The 16,821-nt window shown below is 46.6% G+C and overlaps 2 protein-coding genes across 2 annotated transcripts; both read left to right on the top strand.

The window, feature by feature from the left end:
* Positions 1–2,744: 2,744 nt before the first annotated feature.
* LOC306734793 (uncharacterized protein) lies at positions 2,745–5,134 on the top strand. Its single transcript, XM_079216183.1, has 7 exons — positions 2,745–2,833; positions 3,416–4,106; positions 4,191–4,262; positions 4,349–4,396; positions 4,541–4,563; positions 4,876–4,962; positions 5,052–5,134. Exons 2-6 carry the CDS (start codon positions 3,419–3,421, stop codon positions 4,903–4,905), a joined length of 861 nt encoding a protein of 286 aa, XP_079072309.1. The 5' UTR covers positions 2,745–2,833; positions 3,416–3,418; the 3' UTR covers positions 4,906–4,962; positions 5,052–5,134.
* Positions 5,135–6,269: 1,135 nt separating this feature from the next.
* LOC306734791 (uncharacterized protein) lies at positions 6,270–9,274 on the top strand. Its single transcript, XM_079216181.1, has 4 exons — positions 6,270–6,478; positions 6,694–7,700; positions 7,791–7,902; positions 8,091–9,274. The coding sequence occupies exons 1-4, from the start codon at positions 6,412–6,414 to the stop codon at positions 9,146–9,148; spliced, it is 2,244 nt and encodes a 747-aa protein (XP_079072307.1). The 5' UTR covers positions 6,270–6,411; the 3' UTR covers positions 9,149–9,274.
* The last annotated feature ends 7,547 nt before the right edge of the window (positions 9,275–16,821 follow it).

The raw sequence follows: 16,821 nt of genomic DNA, 5'->3' as shown, positions 1-16,821 counted from the left end.
GGCGTGAAACTCGCACTTCTCTGCCTTCACAAACAGGGAATTCCTCAGGAGGCGTTGGAGGACCGATTGAACATGGTGGATGTGCTCCTCTCGGGACCTCGAGAAAATGAGAATGTCATCAAGGTAGACAAATACCTGCTTGTTCAGCATGTCTCTCAGCACATCGTTCACCAGTGCCTGGAAGACGGCTGGGGCATTAGTCAGACCGAAGGGCATCACCAGGTACTCATAATGTCCAGTGGGGGTGTTGAAAGCTGTCTTCCACTCGTCCCCCTCTCGGATCCGGACCAAATGATAGGCGTTACGTAGGTCTAACTTGGTGAAGATGGTAGCCCCTCGCAGCAACTCAAAGGCAGAAGAGATGAGTGGGAGTGGGTAGCGGTTCTTGATGGTAATGTCATTGAGGCCCCTGTAGTCAATGCATAGCCTAAGTGACTTGTCCTTCTTCCCTACGAAGAAGAACCCCGCACCTGCAGGTGAAGAAGAGGGACGGATGATCCCAGCAGCTAGGGAGGAACTGATGTACGCCTCCATGGCCTCTCTCTCAGGTGCCGATAAGGAGTAGAGACGGCCCCTGGGGGGGGGTGGTGCCTGGTTGCAGGTTAATGCAGCAGTCGTAGGGACGATGTGGGGGCAGGGATGTGGCCTTGACCTTACTGAATACCTCCCGAAAGTCATGGTACTCCGTAGGCACTCCTGACAGATCCGACGCAGAGCTGGGGCAAGCTGACTGCGGAACTGCAGCAGCTTGTTTCAGGCAGATCAGATGGCATGATGCACTCCACTCCCTGATGGCCCCTGTGGCCCAGTCGATGTGGGGGTTATGGCGACGGAGCCAGGGGTGTCCCAGGATTAGTGGATGCTGGGGTGACCGCAGGATAAGAAACCGAATGGTCTCCAGGTGGTTACCCGACAGGAGCATACGAACTGGTTCGATCTGGTGAGTCACTGTCCCCAGTAGGTGGCCGTCCAGAGCGTTAGCAGGAACAGGGCATGGCAGCGGTGCCCGCTCGATACCCAGCTGACGGACTAGGTCCTCGTCAATGAAGCTGTCATCAGCACCAGAGTCAATGAACGTAGCTAGGGTCTGTGATCCATTCACGAGTAGCAGCTGAGCGTGGAAAAGGGGTCTTTGGTTGGGAGAGAGTCTTGTGGTTCGGCTCACCAGTACCTCCCCTGTTACGGGCGAGCCATGTCTTTTACTGGGCACCGGGATACAAAGTGACCAGCCTGGCCACAGTAGAGGCAAAGACCTCCCCGGCGACGGCGCTCCCGCTCCTCGCGGGTGAGACTGGTGCGCCCTACCTCCATGGGCTCAACCTCCACTGGTTGAGAGGCCGAGGTGAAGCTGGTGGAGCTCGACGCTGGTTGAAAGCGCGGCGATCTGTCTCCCCCTTGCGTCGCTCCTGTCGCCTTGCCTGGATGCGTCTGTCCACTCGGGAAGTCAATTCTATTAAGCCATTTAAACTGGCAGGCAAATCAAAAGAGATCAGTTCATCTTTAACATACTCCGCTAGCCCAGTCAAGAACACCTCGCACTGTGCTGCCTCGTTCCAGTCGCTAAGGCGTGCTCTTGTTCGAAACTCCAAGGCATAATCTACCACAGTCCGGTCTCCCTGACGCAGCTCCGCTAGTCCCCCGCTTGGATCTGGGCCCTTGGAAACTGCCCCGAAAACCTTGCGAAGCTCTGCCGAAAACAGGAACGAAGAGCAGGCCGGCGTGCGTCTCTCCCATTCAGCGGTACCCCACAGTCGCGCTCTGTCAGTCAGGTGGTTGATGGTGAAGGCTACCTTAGCCTCCTCCGAGGCGAAGGTGTGGGGCTGCAGAGAGAACAGGATGGAGCAGTTTGTGATGTATGGGTTGCAGCCCTCAGGTTCTCCAGCGTAGCGCTCCGGGGTACCCACACGAGGCTCGTGTGTTGGCACAGGCGCTGGTGAGACCGGAGGTGGAGAGGCCGGACGTGGAGAGGCAGGAGACGGCGCAGCGGCTACCAGCTGGGTCAGGGCCGTCGTCAGTTGTAGCATCTGGGCGGTCATCGCCGTCATAGCCTGCTCCTGGACTGCTGCGTCGTGACGCCAAACAAGGTAAATCTTTTTCTCCTTTATATACTATTTTTTACGGTGGCGCATTGCAATCACTTTATCAGTTTATCAAGTGAATGACCTGTGATTCATATGATAGTCAGTTAAAGAGCCTTACAGTTGCTTTATTCATGTCATCATGTAATTTTGAGATCCTGATCTCGTAATCATGAGATAGGGTGTCTATTTTGTTTAACAAGTGAATGCAATGTTCTGGTAAGAGGTTTGAATTGTTTTCAGATAAATTAACTTTTTATGTTATTGTAGGTGAAGTGTCGGCTCTGCTCCACAGAGCTATCTTATATCAATAAGAGCACTTCATCAATGCTGAGGCATTATAGAGCTCGGCATGGCAATGAAGAATTGGCAGATACTCGTGAGAGTACCCCAGGTATGTTAAAATTCTCTCTAAAAATTGTGCAAAAAAAAAACATGCATGCAAAACGACAGGCTCCAGGCCTGGTATCGAACCTCCAACCCTTATTTTCGGGAGCCGAATATAGTAAGACTTAACTTCCTTAACTTTTACCATTCATTCTCTATGGTAGTCCTTATCACTACAAGTGTCATATATTTTTGGCCACAAGTGAGATTTTGGGGGCGCTGTTTCCTCCCTTGGATTAGAGGGAAAGAAACTCCGTTTCCCCCTGAGACAGACGTCCAGCAGCAGCGAGCAGACTACAGTAGATAAACAACCTGTACCTCACGGCGTCTTTTCACGGCTTGTTCTCCGGACAAACAGTCAAACATAAGTACGGCTCTTCTTCCAAGGTCTTCATGAACGGTTCTGAGTTGTATTTGTGGGTCAACTGTTTCTGTAGTTTACTTAGTGTTGTTGTTTAGCATTGGTTATAGCTCCGTTTGATGCTAGCAACGTCACGTCAGTACATTAAGGTGACGTGTAACGGGACGTATGCATGTAACGTTATTGTGTGTGTGTGTGTGTGTGTGTGTGTGTGTGTGTGTGTGTGTGTGTGTGTGTGTGTGTGTGTGTGTGGTGATGTATGCATGTATATTGTTGTGTGTGTAACGTTGTCAGCATTAACAGTAGTAATTTGAATCTTCATGAATCATATTCTTTTGAATAGGTAAATACAACTGTGACCAACAGAATAATGATGCTGCCTGTCTGCCTGCATGTCTATCTGACTGTGTGCCTGCATGTCTATCTGACTGTGTGCCTGCCTGTCTATCTGCCTGTCTGCCTGCATGTCTATCTGCCTGTCTGCCTGCCTGTCTGTCATAACACATGCTGTTACCTAGTTATTACACATGCTGATCACCGTTACCGTGAGGGACTCTGTCTATGAAGTGCATTGTGTTTTGCTGTGCAGGAGATGATGAAGAAGACCATCAACTTCTTCCCAGGAAGGAAGGCGGTGTTGTTCAGAACGGGTCCATCGGGCCATCTGCGACAGGACCCTTCTGATGAGGCCATGAAGATTAAAACAGACCCATCGCTCCAGGACAAGTCTTGTGCTCAGAGACCGGACCTTGTGAGGACCAATGCTCTCTCTCTGGTCCTCCAGCGTGGAGGGGATGTGTCAGACAGACAGGAGGTGATGGGGGAGTATGTGCTGCAATTTGGAAAGTACAAGGGGAAGTTATTCAGGTGGCTCCTTGAAAACGACATTGGCTACACCATTTACCTAATGAAGAAGGTAGAAGAGGAGGAGAGAGACGGTACATTCAACCCTCAAGGACACAGTAAGGACAGCCTGCTGTCCTTTCTGGATTATGCCAGGAGCTTCCAGGAGGTGGAGGACCTGAGGGAGTACCTCGTCTCCAGGAAGCCTGCTTCACCAGCGGCAACAGAGGGTGACACTACTGTCGGCTTTGGAGCCAGGGCCAAGAACACCTGGGGGCAGATCTGGGAGAGCAGGGCTGATGGCTATGCGGCCTTCGTTTCAAGAGTGAAGTGCATCAGAAACAGCAGGATGTACAACCTGCAGCAGTACATCCTCAAGCAGCAGAGGGCTGAGTCCTGTCCACCACCTGCAGCTACTTCAGCGCCTACAACGCTAGGTCAGCTCACAAAAGCATGCAAACACAGTTTGTTGTGAACATTCAGTGTCCAAACACACCTCATGTTAATGTTTCATCTCGTAGTAATTGAGGAGGACGAGCAGCTGGAGAGAGAGATGCTGAATCTGTCTCCGTCCAAATTCCACACTGAACTAAGTAAGTGGATCTACTTTAACAAACAGAGCTTTCATACACATGGTACTGTACATGTAACAATCTAATGTCATCGCCTGTGCTTTCAGGGCCACCAGCAGCCGTCTCCAGGACCCCGGCTGTATCTTCACCAACAGGTTTCAATCAATCAGTGTGGAGGAGGATTCTGTGTTCACCAGAATTCCCCTCCCATTACTGTTCTCTCTCAAATAGTTTGTTGTTTTGGCCGTGTTCAGGCCTGTTCTCATGCCTGTGTTCTCTTACTCTCCTACTAACTGAAGGATTTAACATGTCACCGATGATGGTAAGTGTTTTCCTTTTTTTTTTTTTTTGCATACTTTTTATTATCATTCCAGGATGTGGCATGTTAGCCTACATATACATATGTAGGCTAACATGCCACATCTTTTATTGACAGGTTGTGTTTATACTATATATTGATATAGTTTCTGTGCTTTACCTGTTTACAAACACAAATACATTGGTTTTCGTTAAATAAACAAAATAGCTACTTGCAATTAAAGTAAAGGACATTTTCAGTGTGCAGAAGCAACAGGTAAAGACACACTGAACACACACTTTGTGTGAAGAAAATGACGCAGAGTTGTTTTTACAGCACACAGGACTAAGTCGCCGGCTACCGTGACTGTTTCCAGACCTGCTGAGCCAGATGAGCCCCTTGTGGCTAAAGCTCCAGTAAAAGGTAATCATCTTACTCTCCTCCTCACGTTCCACCGTCCTGGAAGTCGTTCTAACTGTGTGTCGTTTCTTTGCTGTTCTTTGAATCCACAGTGAAGGCTGTGCTGCCGGTCCCTCCTCAGCTGCTCGCCATCGGCCCTCAGCTCGTGATAGCAGATCAGGAACCCAATGTGTTGATGCAAAGTATGTAGTCCTTGTCACAGTTCAGCGTGCATGTTCTCCTGCCCACCCTGCTGCACTCACTCCCTTCTGTATTACCTTGTCAGCTCTATCACTCTCACCGGCCCACTCACCTATTTCCCCTTCAGTCACTGCCATATCGTTCTCTGTGTTAAGCCAGACCATCCAGCACTTCAGTGTATATTCTCTTATTGTACATGTAATGTTGTATTTGGTTTTACATTTCTTCCATGTGCAGCTCCTGCCGTCTCTGTCGATGCTCCACACCAGCTTGCATCCTCCGTCCCTGCTCATGATCATGACGTTGCTCAGTGGAAGTGCTCTCAGCAGCAGAGGCTGTGGATGAAGGCGGAGCTAGAGGCGTTGGGGCTGTGGCCGGGTTCACGTCCAGTACGTCACCTAATGAACATGCTGTCCCTGTGGCGTCATCCACCTCAACCCGAGCTCATAGACGCCGTCTCCGAGCTGCCGTCACCAAAGTACTTTCAGCTTCACCCTTTTTTCATCTGGAAGCCGGAGCACGCGCTCATGGAGAGGGCGAGGAACAATTACGACCTGCCTTGTCTTTACGGTTGTCCCAACCCTCACGTAGCATCGTCCGGCATTGGAAGGCCGAGGGTCATTATTGGCACCGGCTGTCAGTACTACATTTTAGCCTCCCGGCTCACCTGCAGGGGGTGTGAGAAGTACTGGCATGCGGACAAGCCTCAGTGGCTGGAGAAGCTCCCGCAGCGCTTCCGCAACATGGTGCCGGCGTTCCTGACGCACAAAAAGGCCGTCTGCAAGTCAGTGATGGACGAGATGAGGCGCAGCGGCAGATCACCAGAAGACATGTCCGAGCAGCTGACAGAGACGCTGCATCTGAAATATGAGAGGGCTCACCTGGCCTACCTGCTGAGTGTGCAGAACGTCAGGGACGCTGAGGCCGGAGTCTACGGCCAGAGAACCATCACCGGGCTCCTCAGACAGGCCGACGCTCCAGAGCCATTCGGTGGATACTCTGACGCTGACGGCTGGTGTGGAGTGTCCATATCTTCACACTACCTGGTGCATTGTCTGGTTCGTGAGTACCGGCGGCAGCATCAGCACCTCACTCTGCTGCTACAGGGCACCTTCGGACAGACACTGAGGTCCGACCACACCCGCAAGGTGGCGAGGAAGGTGGTGCTGTCGTCCGGCACCGTGTCTTCATACGCCATCATGAACGAGAACTGGATGATCCTGAGCTGGGTGATGCTGCAGTCAGAGTGCGACCGGTCCCTTCATCCCATGTATGAGGGTCTGTCTCAGCGCTACACTGCAGCTGGAGTGGAGAAGGCCGGCTACCAGTGGGTGGACAGGTATGAAGAACCAGTTTAGATTGAAAACTTCATTTTTTGTTTTTGACTTGGACGTTATATAGTTTTGTTGTCTTTTTTATTTTTTTATTCAGTTTAAAGTGTTTTCTGACTGAAAAGATATAAACATGGAAAACTTCAGGTTGATTATTTTATACTGTAAAACATATTTAGGCTGAGTTTGTACTTAGGCTGTGAATTTATTTCCCATGTTTTAGGGACTGCTGTGCTGCCTTCAGGGTCCTGCACCCAGGAGCAGCTTTCATGGGACTGCTGGAGGACCTCAGAGGCCACGTCTGGAAACCTGGCTAACAACAGCGCCTCAAGGACCAAATTCAACACTGACATCACCATCAAGTTGGATTTGTTTCACTGCATGCGGCGCTTAACCAGAGAGTGTGTCTCAGAGCATCACTCGCTCTACAGCTCTTTTTGCCAGTTCCTCTCTGCAGCCTTCCTTGTTGTGGACCAGGGAGATCTCCAGAGGCTCAGGGAGGCGTACACCTTCTGTGGTATCTCTCCTGCTAATCCCACCAAGCAGCACACCAGAGAGCACTGCAGGACAAAGGTGCCACAGCCCAGAGAGCTGCTGCAGAGGGTAGAAGACGTCCTGCATCACTTCCACCTCGCAAAAGATGCCAACGATCTGCTCCTCTTCAAGTCCTCCATGCTGAACATGTGGAGGATTCAGCGTGTGCACATCCTGAGAGGCTGCCTGAGCGACCCGGGGGAGGTGGGGGAGGGAACCCTCTATAGGTTTGGTGGCACCTTGCAGTTAAATCACACAAAGGGCGAGGGAGCTGCTGTACCCATCTGGATCCCTGTGAGAGGCACCTCTCAGCAGGAGGGCTTCCACTCCCACCAAGCCCAGTGGGTGACTGGGAACCGGGTGTCCTGCGAACTATTTCAGGCCCAGGCCATGACGGGAGTGGTGCGCTGGAACTTCCAGAGGCTGGTGGACCTGAAGCTGCCTGGTGTGTTCGACCCCGCGTTGATAGCAGAGCTCAACATTTTGTCTTCGAAGGTGACGGCAAAGGCAAAATATCCAGCTCTGCAGATCACCGACAGAGACACAGGGGAAAGGTTTGGACTTGACTATGTGGAGCCCGGCTGTCGTCCTGTTCCTCTGGACTGGGAGAAGCACAAGTCACAGCCAAACATGGCAGCTGCTGTCGCCATGGAGACGGATAATTTCCCTCAAGCTGCAGATGCCACAGGCTGTCAGGTAATCCAGATGAATCCCCCGGTCAATTATCAATAACTATTATCAGATTGTCAATAACTATTGTCATCTCCATGTGATGCTTTATTTCAGGAGACCAGTCTCACTGTCAAGGAGCCTCCACTTGCAGCTGTGCGCATCCTGTCTTTCCAGCAGGGGTCTGAGGCCAAGTTCCAGCCGCCCTTGATGTCGTCGTCTGCCACAGGTAGCTTTCAGATGACCTCTCATATAGACAGTTAGAACCAGCAGCGGACATAATATCAAGACAATCGTCTTAATATGTTGTTTATTAACAATAATCATGAACATATAAAAAACATATCGCCATATAATTGTATTCTAACAATAGACATTATAATAAACATGTGCTTTAAACATTGTATTTATTTACAGCACCGCTGCCCGTATCCTCCTCTCCTCGAGCCACTCGCACCGGATCCATCAAAACCGGCGGCATCGTCCAAGTCCTGGACCACAGCCGGTGGACAGGAGCCATGAGAGCTGCCATCAACGAGCTTCTGATTAAGCACCACGGAGCTCCACGCATGCTGAAGCAGGTGGATGATGACTACGCTGCCATGGTCCAGAGGTCGTGCACTGACCCAAACACTTTAATCCACCCCACCACATGCCAACATATCTCCAGATATGTGAAGCATCTGGCCAAAAAAAAACAAAACACCAGCTCCTCTCTCAACACCAGCCCAGAGAAGGTGCTGGAGACTCAGCAGCTGTGGCAGAGTTTGACCTCCGGCAGCCAGACGGTCAGTGTGCCGGTCACAACCCTGCCTGCTGCCACCCTCAACCCTCCACCTGTGGCTGCTCCCCAGGAGGAGTCACTGAGCCGGGATGCAGTGGAGAAGCTGGTGACGGAGATCCTAGAGAAGCAGCAGCAGCAACAGCAACAACAGCAGAAGAAGAAGAAGAAGAAGATGACGAGGAACTGTTTAGCCTGCGGTCAGCCAAAGTCGCGTTATCTTGCTGATGGTTCCTCTGTTCATTTCTTCTATCAATCTAAAACTGTAAAGTATTTCTACTGCTCCACCAAGGTCTTTGAGGCCTACGCAGGCGAAGGCCTCAAAGACCCCCGCATGTCCTTTGAGAACTTTGCAGCGTCTCCTTTCTTTGAGCGGGAGCTGGAGGCCTCAAAGCAGAGGGGGGCCGAGTGGAGGAAGGTGTCAGAGGAGAGGAAGAAGAGGACGTCAGCGGTGGAGCTGCCGACAGGTCGCCTGTGCCGGTTCTGCCACCGGCCGCTGAAGCAGGGCCCCAGCAGCCCTCACATACACAGCAGCTTCCCTGGGGAGAAGGGGAAGTACATCTACTGCCCCTCCAGAGTGTTCTCCCTGTACCAGGACCAGGGCATGGTGGAGGAGATGACCTGGAAGGACTTCACAGCATCTGCTTTCTATGAGGCTGAGAGGGACAGGTGGATCAGAGAGAAGAAGAAGTGACATCATTACTGCACAGACTGTGTTGTTCACATTCAGATTCTTTGTCATTGTACATACAAGTACTGAGACTGTGTTGTGAGACTGTGCATTTTAGAATTCAGCTGTGTTTTACAATAAAATATCTTGAAATCATCACTTTGACTGTCTTCAATGCACAGAACATTAAATAATCAAACATTTAGATATGATCAGCTGCATACGTGCACAGATGTGTAAAATAAACATCTGTTGTGCCTTATAAGTACATCTGCAGCATGATCTTTGGAGATTAATATCTTATTTGCATAATTACATCACAATAAATGATAAAAGCTTGATTATTTGTTTTGTGTTCTGCTCACATTCTGGAGCTGACAATTTATTTGGGTGAGGTGGGAGTCAAACCGCTGACTTTGTGTACCGTCTGGAAAGTCCTCTATGGCTATACGCGGCTGGCCTCTTGCTGTGAGGCAACAGTGCTAACCACTACACCACCATGTCGTCTTATGTCTATTTGATATTGTTTGTAAGAATTACAGTCCTTTTATTAAGCTTTTGACAAAATAGTTCCTTTTGGCTTGCAGTTCCTAACAAGCAAGCAGTGGATGAGGCAGTGGTCAATATGATCATCAAAGACTGTCAGCCACTCAGCTTTGTTGAAAATGAGGGATTCAGGGAGCTCCTGAAGCTTATTGTACCCTCGCATGCTCGACCCAGCAGGAAGGTATGTTTAAGAATTTTAATTATATGTTTGTACTAACTATATAACTATATTTTAGTGGTGTAACAGTATTTGTATGGTTATTTTCAGACCATCAAGGACTTGGTGAGCCAGAGATATGAGGAGGAAAAGGAGAAAACCAAAAAGGACCTCCAGAGTGCTGTTGCTGTTACTTTAACAGCTGATATGTGGACGTCCATGAATATGGAGGCATATCTAGCTGTTACTGGCCACTATGTGGACAAAGAAAGCCATGAACTCCATTCATCAGTCTTGGCAGTGCAGCATTTTCCTCAGAAACACACTGCAGAAAACATTGCCACGGTTAAAAGGAGCCTCATGGAGGAGTGGGGCATAGCAGGAAAGGTCAGGTGTCTTGTCACTGATGCAGCAGCAAACATGACTGCATGTGCTCGAATGCTGCAAATACGGCATACCATTTGTATAGCCCATTCCCTGAATTTAATTGTGAGAAAATCATGCGATCAAATCCCAACAATAACTGAAATACGCAACAAAACACGACACATTGTGACATACTTTCGATCGAGCGTGACTGCTAAAGAGAAGCTCACTCAAATACAGCAACAGCTGGGAACACCGGGCCATAAATGAATAAACGAGGTGCCAACACGATGGAACAGTACCTACCAAATGTTTGAAAGAATGACTGAGCAGAAGGAGGCAGTCTGGGTGTCACTGGCCTCATTAAAACCTGACATCACTCCACTGACTCCAGAAGAATGTCAGATCATTGAAGAGATGCTCAGGGTTCTTGTTCCTTTTGACCAAGCTACAAGAGAACTGTCTGAGGAAAAAAGGGTCTCTGGGTCAAAGGTCATTCCCATGATGAGATAATGCTCCACATTGAGCTTCAACGTCAGGCCACAACAGTGACACAAACAGCTGCTCAGCAACTGGCTGAAAACCTGAGGAAGCGGCTAACTGACGCTATTTGCGGCATAGAATCTCTCAGTGTGATGACTCTGGCAACTCTGTTAGATCCCAGATTTAAAAAGAATGGATTTGTTAGTCAGCAAAAGGCAAGTGAAGCGGTGAAGAGACTGCAGTCAGAATGTGCAGAAGAAATGAGGAGCCAAGAGCCTGACCCAAGAGAAGAAGAGCCTAGCTCTTCACATGGGTCAGAACCCAGTTCAGGTATGAAAATACATTTTTGTGGCACTTTGTGATATGATTCATCATGTGATAATGAAGTAATGATTAACTATTTTTTTAGGGCACAATCTCTGGAAGACTTTAGATATGGAGGTTGCAGAGACCCAGAAGACGAGGAACGCAACAGCTGACTCCATTATTGAAGTCCAACGCTACCTGGCAGAAACAAACACACCCAGAAACCAAGATCCTTTGCAATATTGGAAATGGAACCAGAACATATACCCACATCTTCATCAACTTGCACTTAAAACTCTCTGCTCACCATCATCGTCTGTACCATGCGAAAGAGTATTTTCCAAGGCTGGGGAGCTGGTGTGTAAGAGGAGAAATCGCCTTGGAGCAAAGACACTCGAAAAACTTTTGTTTCTCAATAAAAATTCATGAACTGATCACTTTTTGGTCTTTTATTTCATATGATTTAACAGTTAAGTTGACAAATGTGCACATAAGTTACAAAATTGTAACTCTGAATTTTTACTCTAATTTGCTATATTTTACATACCAACTCAGTTTTAGCATTTACACGAACAAGGACTTTCTTTACCTGCAATGATTTTATAACTACTGCAGGGGTCACTATTGGGTGACCAACACAGTATCAATACAGTGCCGACACAGTTTGTTTAGTGTGTCAATACACTCCTTGAGGTATCATCGTCCCATCACTATTCTCGATCCTCTCGAACCGGCTTGCTGCAGAAGGTTGTGCTGGGTCCATAATTGGCCAGATCGTAATGTAACGGCCCGATAACCCAAGGACCCAAAAGCACAACTCAGGAAGGCAGAGGTACAGAATATGACTCTTTTACTTAACAGGTAACTACAGGTTACACACAAGGAATGCTGGAGAGCTAGGTTCAAGAACACAAGACGATCTGGCAGAGGACACATGCAAGTGAGGGGACCTAAATAGTGAGCTAATGAGGGAACGGGCTGCAGGTGAGATGGCCGTGAGGCCAGGTGACGGTGATGAGTGGTAATCAGGTGTGAGTGGCAGGATCTGGAATGACAGGACAGTTAGTATACAGACAGGCAGACAGGATGAAAATAACTTAAAGAACAGCGTGGCGCTGAACCGTGACAGCAACACTGTTAGTAAACTCAAGTACTTACACCTGTCTGCTCTCACTTTCCCGCTCATTTTACTCTGTCTTGTTGAACCAGTCTTTATTTGCTCAAACTCCATCCCAGCTGCAGATTGGGAGCAAAAAGCAAAATATATATATATATAATTATTAAAACTAAAAAGGGTCACTTCTGGGTCAGGGAGTTGGAAAAGACCCAAACTGGGCTGAGCTGAGTTTAGACTGAATTAGGTCTGAAATAAATAAGCAAACAAGCAAAGAAACTAAACAAACACATTTACATTGCTTATTTATTTTATGCTACCAGTGTAATCAGAGAATGTTGTTGCTGAAAACACACTGAAAGTGACAGTTTGGATATTTTGACATCAGTCACTGGGGATACAACAGAACCTCAACTCAGCTGAAGAGAGTTTCAGCTGAATGTTGTTCTCACGCCTTAAACAAGAGTCTGTCTCTCAGAGACATGGGAATACTTTATTACTGTTTGTTCTGATAATCACATGGTAATGATCCATTTGGGCACATTGGCAGAACATACACAGGGCATGAGAGTTGAGTATAAGAGAGAAGAAGATCCACCTGACAGTCAGACAGACGAGCAGCAGAAACCAGAACACATCTGTGGTGAGTACACTTTACAGAATACAGGAGCTGCTGGTCTGACGCTGCCTCCATCAGTCACTTAGTTTGTCACTGTTATTATTAACGGATAGAGGCAGCGGGAAACCAGCAACTCTGTGTTCTGATGGGGAGAATTACTGTTTCTGTTCTTGGAGAGCTTAGATAAGCTTAGATAGAGGGGGCGGCTGTAGCTCATGGAGAGAGTGATCGTCCCGTAACCACAAGGTAGCCGATTCCATACCCGGTCTCCCCATAGCTCGCATGCCTCAGTGTCCTTGAGCAAGACACTGAACCCAGTTGCTCCCCGGTCTCCTCACAGGGCAGCACACTGCTCCTTAACGGCTTTAGTTCCTCATCAGAAATGGCTGTCAAGGTAAAGGAGGGAAAATATTCTAAATATAGCGTCTACATCTGATACTAACCCTCAGCTCCTTTAAATCCAGATTGAAGACTTTTCTGTTTGCTGTTGCCTTTAATTGATCCATATTGATATTTAGCTTTTTGACTGTTTTAATGTTTTCTCAACTGTTTTAAATCCTGTTTTCTCTGCATTATGTTTTGATGCTTTTAATGGTTTTATGTGAAGCACTTTGAATCGCCTTGTTGTTGAAATGTGCTCTCCAAATAAACTTGCCTTGCCTTCAAAACATCAGAATGAACCCTTTAATGCTAAGCTAACCGGATAGTTTCATGTTTACTGAACTCACACAACAGTAGTATCAGAAAGTGAATCAAGCAAATGCTTAATGAGATGAATTACAACAGTGGCGGGCTGTGGATTTGGTAGCTACGCCCGCTGTCTGTTTAGTTTAAGCTGAAGGCAACAGAGGACCACAGGAGCTGTGCAATGAGAGAATAAGCTAATAGGGAAAAGATATTCTAATACATGTAGTGTGTTTGTGAAAAGCAATTAAGCATGTATTCTTTTCTACTTTCAAACTGTCGCATGTCCAGGTCGTATTCCAGCTGAGGAGCACTAAGAGTTATCGAGGTCTGAGTCATGCGTCCATCTGTGGTCACTGCTGTCCTGCTGTTGGTGGGCATCATCAACACTGTGACAGCAATAAGCCCCGGTAAGTACACGACCATCAGCACAATATTATCAAACTAAAACCCAAGAAACTTGGTCATTGAAGTACTAGTGTTCCCACAGGTACTCCTTGGAGAGCATGTGCAAAGTATCCTGTTACGCAATGTGCCGAAGCAGGATGGATGAGCTTTGATGGGAAGCGCTGTGTGAAATACGTCTTTGTTCAAAAGACCTTCCAGGAGGCACAGGTGATAAAACACACACACACACACACACACACACACACACACACACACACACACACACACACACACAGGACGATAAAAGAAAAAAGAAGATCAATTCATCCTTTTCTTGTCTTATATGTTCTGATAAAGTTCTGGTGAAGACTAACACTCTTTCACATTTCTGTTGGTTTCAGGCTCACTGCCTCTCTTTGGGTAGTGAACTGTTGTCAATACACAATGAAGATGAGAAGAACCATGCGATGTGTTCGAGCGTGTTTTTTTCCATTAGCCCTGATCCCCAAACTTTTTGGATTGGAGCCCAAAGATCCGGGGTAAGCATTGAACGCCTCATTGTGGTCAGAGATCAGACAGATTGGTCAGTGAACTCAAAGACCCTGATGGACGATACATGGAGCCGAATGTGTCTCATGTCATCACTGATCCTCACCTTGAGTTCTTCAGGATGGGTTCAAGTTCACGGATGGAACCGAATTCAAGTTCACTAATTGGGCTCCTAACCAACCAGACAATTATCTCGGACGAGAGGGCTGCGTGGAGGAAAATTATCCGGGTAAGGGAACACGGATTATATAAAAGTAACTTTTGAAAATGAAAAACTGTCTTTAAACGTGAATAATTCAGAAGGGCTGAAGAACACCGGGCCTCAGAAAAAAAGAGGAAAACAACACAGCAGACAAACAAACATAACAAAACTAATACAGTCACCCTTTATTATCTTTTACCTGTAGATTTGCATACACAGCCCTGCATTTATACCTGAACACATACATACGAGTACTTGACCACTCCTCCAATTTGTGTACCAGACGCCATTGTTTGACTTCTGACTGGTCATGAGCTGCACTCATCTGATTGGCTACGGATAGGTCCATATTGAAAAAAATGCATTTGCGAATACAAGCACGGCAGGGGAGTCTCAAAAAATGCAAATGCAACAAATGCAATGCGATCCACAAATAAATCCATACAAATCCACAAAGTAATAGAAAAATCAACGCACAAATACATACAAATGTAGAAATATATTTGTGAATCTTTCTGTCATCATCTTTCTAGCCAGGTACACTGAAAAAAGTGAAACAACTGTGTCATTCATGTAAAGTGCATTTTTAATTTGGTCTCATCGAAAATCATGGTTTCCGGTTAAAACAAGTTGTTTTCACTTTCCCTAAAAGCAAATAGAGCTCCCCATAGACAAAATTAAAAGCAATAATTTAGGTAAAAGTCGTATTTTCACTTTAGACCAGAGGTTTACGTGTCACGTGACCACCACGTGACCATATGAAGTCGCATCTGGTCTGTGTTCTGATGTCCGCCATTACCTCGCTTCGCCTGAACTTCGCTTGAAGTGAAAAGCGTCAAAGCAACTCAAAAACAAGGTAATAATTCTAAATTGTGTTGTTTTAAAGGGAGCATGTCTTTTCCATGTATATTCATTGTTAATGGCAGAATGTACAACTGTCTATATTTTGTGCGTGTTCGCTAGAGTAACGTAACGTTGGCTGATGTAACGTAACATTAGCTAACGTAAGTTAACGTTAGCCAACGCTAGCTCGCTCGTTACACAAATCATAGTTTAGAAGCTGTTTGCCTGCTACTGGGCATCCACATCCCACATGGTTACAGAGCCACAGCAATCGCTATGCTCTCTTGTGTTTTCCAAGCATATTGATTGTTCGTGGCAGAATGTACAACTGTTTATATTTCGCACGTGTTCGCTAGCGGTGCTGTTGGCTAACGTATCGTGAGCTAACGGTACCGTTAGCGAACATGCGCTAACGGTACCTTTTAGCTAACGTACCGTGGAGCTTTTATAGGGAACATGTGCTTGCCATGCATAGGTATTGTTAATTGCGTAATGGACAACTGTCGATATATTTCGCACGTGTTCGCTAACGCTAATGTTGGATAACGTTACGTTAGCTAACGCTTGCTCGCTAGTAACCACATGGCTTCTGTTCAGTAGGTAACTGTACTTTCGCAGCGTGGGGACAACTTAATTTCTTTCCAATACCACACATTATACACCAAAATGAAGATTGGAGCATGTGGTTTTTAGTTAATAATTAAAATAACGACATGTTACCTTGTATTTAAGCCAGTAACCCTATCTTTATCCATTGGGGTGGTGGGGGTAGAAACTTGGAATATGAAAAGTACACTGAGGATATGTCCATAAAGTATTATATGCCAATATTAAATTAACTGGATACTTTTAAGCCACAAATTTAATTGCCAATGAATATTGGGTCACAAAATACAACATTTGCCTGATTTAAGGCAACTCCAGGTATAAACTTTGCCCACTTCTGTTATCTAGATACAAATACAGAGACAGGATTTTGTTTGATTGAACAGATGCAGATCATTATGTCTCAGTACACCTCTATTAGTACTAGATAATGAGGAACAAAATTCATATTTCATTCTTTCAGCTGTCAGTATTTTGCAGTATAGTACAATACCTTCAGCATGTCTAAAGCCTTATTAATACATGTGTCTGTAGTGACAATTATGGATAGTGCCAACTGTCACAAAAGTTATTTCTCTTTCCTTTTAGGTTTACAAGTCTACTGCTGTGTCCCGCAACAGTCCCGACATTGTAACCATATTGCTGAATTCGGTAAGTCCCAATATGACAACTGTGAACATTTTCATGTATTTTTAAATGGGAGCGATAAACCCAAAATATAATTGCAGCACTTAAGAGAATACCTTGAATTTACCATAAATGTATACTTATGAATGTAGTCTGTAATTTCAAACATTTAAATTGTAATGTAGTGGACATTACATTTTAATGGCAG

The sequence above is a fragment of the Taurulus bubalis genome, assembly GCF_910589615.1.
Source record: "Taurulus bubalis genome assembly, chromosome: 3".
Classification (NCBI taxonomy): Eukaryota; Metazoa; Chordata; class Actinopteri; order Perciformes; family Cottidae; genus Taurulus; species Taurulus bubalis.
The sequence above is the reverse complement of the archived record's forward strand: the minus strand, read 5'-3'. Positions and strand labels throughout refer to the sequence as shown.

Excerpts from the sequence above, each read along its gene's own strand:
- LOC306734793 (XM_079216183.1), top strand. The coding sequence starts at position 3,419 with ATGATGAAGAAGACCATCAACTTCTTCCCAGGAAGGAAGGCGGTGTTG. Across the intron at positions 4,107-4,190 it reads TTCAGCGCCTACAACGCTAG|TAATTGAGGAGGACGAGCAG; the intron begins GTCAGCTCACAA and ends TTCATCTCGTAG. Across the intron at positions 4,564-4,875 it reads TTAACATGTCACCGATGATG|CACACAGGACTAAGTCGCCG; the intron begins GTAAGTGTTTTC and ends TTGTTTTTACAG.
- LOC306734791 (XM_079216181.1), top strand. The coding sequence starts at position 6,412 with ATGAGGGTCTGTCTCAGCGCTACACTGCAGCTGGAGTGGAGAAGGCCG. Across the intron at positions 7,701-7,790 it reads CAGATGCCACAGGCTGTCAG|GAGACCAGTCTCACTGTCAA; the intron begins GTAATCCAGATG and ends GCTTTATTTCAG. Across the intron at positions 7,903-8,090 it reads GATGTCGTCGTCTGCCACAG|CACCGCTGCCCGTATCCTCC; the intron begins GTAGCTTTCAGA and ends ATTTATTTACAG.